This window comes from Oncorhynchus masou, chromosome 8 (genome assembly GCF_036934945.1).
Source record: "Oncorhynchus masou masou isolate Uvic2021 chromosome 8, UVic_Omas_1.1, whole genome shotgun sequence".
Lineage (NCBI taxonomy): Eukaryota > Metazoa > Chordata > Actinopteri > Salmoniformes > Salmonidae > Oncorhynchus > Oncorhynchus masou.
In genome coordinates this window covers 4,559,965-4,567,464 of record NC_088219.1, presented here as the reverse complement: position 1 = coordinate 4,567,464, position 7,500 = coordinate 4,559,965, and the positions used below count along the sequence as shown (strand labels likewise).

The 7,500-nt window shown below is 46.8% G+C and overlaps 1 protein-coding gene across 1 annotated transcript in view; it reads left to right on the top strand.

Moving 5' to 3' along the window:
- Window positions 1-7,500, top strand: part of LOC135543705 (uncharacterized) — a 63,093-nt gene that overhangs the window by 2,014 nt on the left and 53,579 nt on the right. The window contains exons 2-3 of the mRNA XM_064971072.1: window positions 165-183; window positions 473-475. Of these exons, the coding sequence (XP_064827144.1) occupies window positions 165-183; window positions 473-475 (22 nt within the window). The remainder of the gene's footprint in view (window positions 1-164; window positions 184-472; window positions 476-7,500) is intronic.

The window sequence follows — 7,500 nt, the reverse complement described above, 5'->3', positions numbered from 1 at the left end:
TTTGTCAGATCAGCCTGCCATGTTGTGGTTTTATAATCAGTGTCTGTAGGTTCGTTTGGCTCTGTGTCCCTCTGTGTCTCTGTGTCCCTCTGTGTCTCTGTGTGTCTCTGTGTCTCTGTGTGTCCCTCTGTGTCTCTGTGTGTCTCTGTGTCTCTGTGTGTCAGATCAGCCTGCCATGTTGTGGTATTATAATCAGTGTCTGTAGGTTCGTTTGGCTCTGTGTCCCTCTGTGTCTCTGTGTGTCTCTGTGTCTCTGTGTGTCCCTCTGTGTCTCTGTGTGTCCCTGTGTCTCTGTGTGTCCCTCTGTGTCTCTGTGTCCCTCTGTGTCTCTGTGTGTCTCTGTGTCTCTGTGTGTCCCTCTGTGTCTCTGTGTGTCCCTCTGTGTCTCTGTGTGTCCCTCTGTGTCTCTGTGTGTCTCTGTGTCTCTGTGTGTCTCTGTGTCTCTGTGTCTCTGTGTGTCTCTGTGTCTCAGTTTGTCAGATCAGCCTGCCATGTTGTGGTATTATAATCAGTGTCTGTAGGTTCGTTTGGCTCTGTGTCCCTCTGTGTCTCTGTGTGTCTCTGTGTCTCTGTGTGTCTCTGTGTCTCTGTGTGTCCCTCTGTGTCTCTGTGTGTCTCTGTGTCTCTGTGTGTCCCTCTGTGTCTCTGTGTGTCTCTGTGTCTCTGTGTCCCTCTGTGTCTCTGTGTGTCCCTCTGTGTCTCTGTGTGTCCCTCTGTGTCTCTGTGTGTCTCTGTGTCTCTGTGTGTCCCTGTGTCCCTCTGTGTCTCTGTGTGTCCCTCTGTGTCTCTGTGTCCCTCTGTGTCTCTGTGTGTCTCTGTGTCCCTCTGTGTCTCTGTGTGTCCCTCTGTGTCTCTGTGTCTCTGTGTCTCTGTGTCTCTGTGTCTCTGTGTCCCTCTGTGTCTCTGTGTGTCCCTCTGTGGCTCTGTGTGTCTCTGTGTCTCTGTGTGTCCCTGTGTCCCTCTGTGTCTCTGTGTGTCTCTGTGTCTCTGTTTGTCCCTATGTCTCTGTGTGTCCCTCTGTGTCTCTGTGTGTCTCTGTGTGTCTCTGTGTGTCTGTGTCTCTGTGTGTCCCTGTGTCCCTCTGTGTCTCTGTTTGTCTCTGTGTCTCTGTGTGTCCCTCTGTGTCTCTGTGTGTCTCTGTGTCTCTGTGTGTCCCTGTGTCCCTCTGTGTCTCTGTGGGTCTCTGTGTCTCTGTTTGTCTCTATGTCTCTGTGTGTCCCTCTGTGTCTCTGTGTGTCTCTGTGTGTCTCTCTGTGTCTGTGTCTCTGTCTCTCTCTGTCTCTTTCTGTGTCTCTGTCTCTGTGTCTCTGTGTGTCTCTGTTTGTTTGTGTCTCTGTGTCTCTGTGTGTCTCTGTGTCTCTGTTTGTTTGTGTCTCTGTGTCTCTTTGTCTCTCTGTCTCTTTCTGTGTCTCTGTCTCTGTGTCTCTGTGTGTCTCTGTTTGTTTGTGTCTCTGTCTCTCTCTGTCTCTTTCTGTGTCTATGTGTGTCTCTGTGTGTCTGTAGGTGTGTCTCTGTAGGTGTTTGTGTATATGGCTGTGTGTGTCTCTGTGTGTGTCTCTGTAGGTGTCTGTGTATATGTGTGTGTGTGTGTGTTTTTATATTTATATGGTCCTTTGAGCCAGACGATGGTTACACATGTAGTATCTGTCTGGAGAATCTGTCTGGAGAATCTGTCTGCATTCCTGCCTGAAATCCCAGGTGTCTGTCTGTCTGTCTGTCTGTCTGTCTGTCTGTCTGTCTGTCTGTCTGTCTGTCGATATGTGTGTCTATCCTGCTGGTGTCTACAGGTGTTTCAGTAAATACTGTGAGCCCTCATTCTTCTCTCTCCTGTGTGTGTGTTCCTGCTTGTATCTACAGGTATTCAGTAATTACTGTGAGCCCAAGTGTTTGTCTTCTCTAAACTTGTCAGTGTGTGTGTGTGGCAGCAATTACCCTGTTTTAATTAGAGGAATATGGCCCTGAGGGGAGAGAGAGATGGAGGGGAGAGAGAGATGGAGGGGAGAGAGAGATGGAGGGGAGAGAGAGATGGAGGGGAGAGAGAGATGGAGGGGAGAGAGAGATGGAGGGGAGAGAGAGATGGAGGGGAGAGAGAGAGATGGAGGGGAGAGAGAGAGATGGAGGGGAGAGAGAGATTGAGGGATGGACAGATTCATGGACGAGAGAAGGGCAATCGACTAAAGAAGAGATTCAAAAATAGGAGAGAAGGATGAAGGGATTGTCTGTTTGAAAGCTCTGTGTGTGTTTCTGAACCTGTCATCACCCTGTGTGGTTTGTTATGCCGCTGTCATCTTGATATATAGTCGTTATGTTAGTCCTGGTGTGTTTGTTAGTCCTGGTGTGTTATGTTAGTCCTGGTGTGTTTGTTAGTCCTGGTGTAGCATGTTGGTCCTGGTGTGTTGTGTTGGTCCTGGTGTAGTATGTTAGTCCTGGTATGTTGTGTTAGTCCTGGTGTGTTTGTTAGTCCTGGTGTGTTTGTTAGTCCTGGTGTGTTGTGTTGGTCCTGGTGTGTTGTGTTAGTCCTGATGTATTATGTTAGTCCTGGTGTAGCATGTTGGTCCTGGTGTGTTGTGTTAGTCCTGATGTATTGTGTTAGTCCTGGTGTAGTATGTTGGTCCTGGTGTGTTGTGTTGGTCCTGGTGTATTGTGTTAGTCCTGGTGTATTGTGTTAGTCCTGGTGTAGTATGTTAGTCCTGGTGTAGCATGTTGGTCCTGGTGTGTTGTGTTAGTCCTGATGTATTGTGTTAGTCCTGGTGTAGTATGTTGGTCCTGGTGTGTTGTGTTGGTCCTGGTGTGTTGTGTTAGTCCTGGTGTGTTGTGTTAGTCCTGGTGTATTGTGTTAGTCCTGGTGTATTGTGTTAGTCCTGGTGTAGTATGTTAGTCCTGGTGTAGCATGTTGGTCCTGGTGTGTTGTGTTAGTCCTGGTGTGTTGTGTTTGTCCTGGTGTATTGTGTTAGTCCTGGTATGTTGTGTTGGTCCTGGTGTGTTGTGTTAGTCCTGGTGTGTTGTGTTAGTCCTGGTGTATTGTGTTAGTCCTGGTGTAGTATGTTAGTCCTGGTGTAGCATGTTGGTCCTGGTGTGTTGTGTTAGTCCTGATGTATTGTGTTAGTCCTGGTGTGTTGTGTTGGTCCTGGTGTGTTTGTTAGTCCTGGTGTGTTGTGTTGGTCCTGGTGTGTTGTGTTAGTCCTGGTGTGTTGTGTTAGTCCTGGTGTATTGTGTTAGTCCTGGTGTAGTATGTTAGTCCTGGTGTAGCATGTTGGTCCTGGTGTGTTGTGTTAGTCCTGGTGTGTTGTGTTTGTCCTGGTGTAGTATGTTAGTCCTGGTGTAGCATGTTGGTCCTGGTGTGTTGTGTTAGTCCTGGTGTGTTGTGTTAGTCCTGGTGTATTGTGTTAGTCCTGGTGTAGTATGTTAGTCCTGGTGTAGCATGTTGGTCCTGGTGTATTGTGTTAGTCCTGATGTATTGTGTTAGTCCTGGTGTATTATGTTAGTCCTGGTGTATTGTGTTGGTCCTGGTGTGTTGTGTTAGTCCTGGTGTGTTTGTTAGTCCTGGTGTGTTGTGTTAGTCCTGGTGTAGTATGTTAGTCCTGGTGTGTTGTGTTAGTCCTGGTGTGTTGTGTTAGTCCTGGTGTGTTGTGTTAGTCCTGGTGTAGTATGTTGGTCCTGGTGTGTTGTGTTAGTCCTGGTGTTTTGTGTTAGTCCTGGTATGTTGTGTTGGTCCTGGTGTGTTGTGTTAGTCCTGGTGTGTTGTGTTAGTCCTGGTGTGTTGTGTTTGTCCTGGTGTGTTGTGTTAGTCCTGGTGTGTTGTGTTAGTCCTGGTGTGTTGTGTTAGTCCTGGTTTAGTATGTTAGTCCTGGTGTGTTGTGTTAGTCCTGGTGTGTTGTGTTAGTCCTGGTGTAGTATGTTAGTCCTGGTGTATTATGTTAGTCTTGGTGTGTTGTGTTTGTCCTGGTGTGGTGTGTTAGTCCTGGTGTGTTGTGTTAGTCCTGGTGTAGTATGTTAGTCCTGGTATGTTGTGTTAGTCCTGGTGTGTTGTGTTAGTCCTGGTGTGTTGTGTTAGTCCTCGTATGTTGTGTTGGTCCTGGTGTAGTATGTTAGTCCTGGTGTGTTGTGTTAGTCCTGGTGTGTTGTGTTTGTCCTGGTGTAGTATGTTAGTCCTGGTATGTTGTGCTAGTCCTGGTGTATTGTGTTAGTCCTGGTGTAGTATGTTAGTCCTGGTGTGTTGTGTTAGTCCTGGTGTGTTGTGTTAGTCCTGGTGTGTTGTGTTAGTCCTGGTGTAGTATGTTAGTCCTGGTGTGTTGTGTTAGTCCTGGTGTGTTGTGTTAGTCCTGGTGTTTTGTGTTAGTCCTGGTGTGTTGTGTTGTTCCTGGTATGTTGTATTGGTCCTGGTGTGTTGTGTTAGTCCTGGTGTAGTATGTTAGTCCTGGTGTGTTGTGTTAGTCCTGGTGTGTTGTGTTGGTCCTGGTGTGTTGTGTTAGTCCTGGTGTGTTGTGTTGGTCCTGATGTATTATGTTAGTCCTGGTGTGTTGTGTTAGTCCTGGTGTGTTGTGTTAGTCCTGGTGTGTTGTGTTAGTCCTGGTGTGTTGTGTTAGTCCTGGTGTGTTGTGTTGGTCCTGATGTATTATGTTAGTCCTGGTGTGTTGTGTTAGTCCTGGTGTGTTGTGTTAGTCCTGGTGTGTTGTGTTAGTCCTGGTGTTTTGTGTTAGTCCTGGTGTGTTGTGTTAGTCCTGGTGTGTTGTGTTGGTCCTGGTGTGTTGTGTTGGTCCTGGTGTGTTGTGTTAGTCCTGGTGTGTTGTGTTGGTCCTGGTGTGTTGTGTTAGTCCTGGTGTGTTGTGTTAGTCCTGGTGTGTTGTGTTGGTCCTGGTGTGTTGTGTTAGTCCTGGTGTAGCATGTTGGTCCTGGTGTGTTGTGTTGGTCCTGGTGTGTTGTGTTGGTCCTGGTGTGTTGTGTTAGTCCTGGTGTAGTATGTTAGTCCTGGTGTGTTGTGTTAGTCCTGGTGTGTTGTGTTGGTCCTGGTGTGTTGTGTTAGTCCTGGTGTTTTGTGTTAGTCCTGGTGTGTTGTGTTAGTCCTGGTGTGTTGTGTTAGTCCTGGTGTGTTGTGTTGGTCCTGGTGTGTTGTGTTAGTCCTGGTGTAGTATGTTAGTCCTGGTGTGTTGTGTTAGTCCTGGTGTGTTGTGTTAGTCCTGGTGTGTTGTGTTGGTCCTGGTGTGTTGTGTTAATCCTGGTGTAGTATGTTAGTCCTGGTGTGTTGTGTTAGTCCTGGTGTGTTGTGTTAGTCCTGGTGTGTTGTGTTGGTCCTGGTGTGTTGTGTTAATCCTGGTGTAGTATGTTAGTCCTGGTGTGTTGTGTTAGTCCTGGTGTGTTGTGTTAGTCCTGGTGTGTTGTGTTGGTCCTGGTGTGTTGTGTTAATCCTGGTGTAGTATGTTAATCCTGGTGTGTTGTGTTAGTCCTGGTGTGTTGTGTTAGTCCTGGTGTGTTGTGTTAGTCCTGGTGTAGTATGTTAGTCCTGGTGTGTTGTGTTGGTCCTGGTGTGTTGTGTTAGTCCTGGTGTGTTGTGTTGGTCCTGGTGTATTGTGTTAGTCCTGGTGTGTTGTGTTGGTCCTGGTGTGTTGTGTTAGTCCTGGTGTGTTGTGTTAGTCCTGGTGTGTTGTGTTGGTCCTGGTGTGTTGTGTTGGTCCTGATGTATTGTGTTAGTCCTGTTGTGTTGTGTTAGTCCTGGTGTAGTATGTTAGTCCTGGTATGTTGTGTTAGTTGAAATAAATTGATAATAGGAAGATTGTGGGAGCTGTACTGTTAGATTTCAGTGCAGCCTTTAATATTATTGATGATAACCTGTTGTTGAGAAAATGTACTGTATGTGTTATGGCTTTTCAACCTCAATCATATTGTGGATTCAGAGCTCTCTATCTAATAGAACTCAGAGAGTTTTCTTTTAATGGAAGCTCCTCTAATGTCAAACATGTAAAGTGTGGTGTACCGCAGGGCAGCTCTGTAGGCCCTCTACTATTTCCTTTTTTTTTACCAATGACCTGCCACTGCCATTAAAAACAACATGTGTGTCCATGTATGCTGATGATTCAACCATATAACCATCAGCAACCACAGCTAATGAAGTCACTGAAACCCTTAACAAAGAGTTGTAGTCTGTTTTGGAATGTGTGGCCATTAATAAACTGGTCCTGAACATCTCTAAAACTAAGAGCCTTGTATTTGGTACAAATCATTCCCTAAGTTCTAAACCTCAACTGTAATCTGGTAATGAATGGTGTGGCTGTTGAACAAGTTGAGGAGATTAAATTACTTGGTGTTACCTTAGATTGTAAACTGTCGTGGTCAAAACATATGTATTCAATGGTTGTAAAGATGGGGAGAGGTCGAGCTGTAATAAAGAGACTCTGCTTTTTTGACACCAAACTCCACAAGGTGGGTCGTGGTGGCAGGGTAGCCTAGTGGTTAGAGCGTTGGACTAGTAATTTTATTTTATTTTTATTTAACCTTTATTTAACCAGGCAAGTCAGTTAAGAACAAATTCTTATTTTCAATGATGGCCTGGGAACAGTGGGTTAACTGCCTGTTCAGGGCAGAATGACAGATTTGTAGCTTGTCAGCTCGGGGGTTTGAACTCGCAACCTTCCGGTTGCTAGTCCAACGCTCTAACCACTAGGCTATCCTGCCGCCCCAAAGGTTGCAAGTTCGAATCCCTGAGCTGACAAGGTACAAATCTGTCGTTCTGCCCCTGAACAGGCAGTTAACCCACTGTTCCTAGGCTGTCATTGAAAATAAGAATTTGTCCTTAACTGACTTAACTGACTTGCCTAGTAAAAAAAAAAAGTCCTGCAGGTTCCAGTTTGATCTTATCTTGATTATTGTCCAGTCATATGTTCAAGTGATGCAAAGAAAGACCCAGTTAAGCTGCAGCTGGCCCAGAACAGAGCGGCACGTCTTGCTCTTCATGATAATCAGAGGGCTGATATAAATACGATGCCAGTCTCTCTTGGCTAAGAGTTGAGGAGAGACTGACTGCATCTGGTCCACAACACCCCCATTCTTCTATTCCCCTGGTCCTAACCCCCATCCTCCTTTTCCCCTGGTCCTAACCCCCCTGTCCTCCTATTCCCCTGGTCCTAACACCCCCATTCTTCTATTCCCCTGGTCCTAACCCCCCCATTCTTCTATTCCCCTGGTCCTAACACCCCCATTCTTCTATTCCCCTGGTCCTAACCCCCTGTCCTCCTATTCCCCTGGTCCTAACACCCCCATTCTTCTATTCCCCTGGTCCTAACACCCCCATTCTTCTATTCCCCTGGTCCTAACACCCCCATTCTTCTATTCCCCTGGTCCTAACCCCCTGTCCTCCTATTCCCCTGGTCCTAACACCCCCATTCTTCTATTCCCCTGGTCCTAACCCCCTGTCCTCCTATTCCCTGGTCCCAACACCCCCATTCTTCTATTCCCTGGTCCTAACACCCCCATTCTTCTATTCCCCTGGTCCTAACCCCCTGTCCT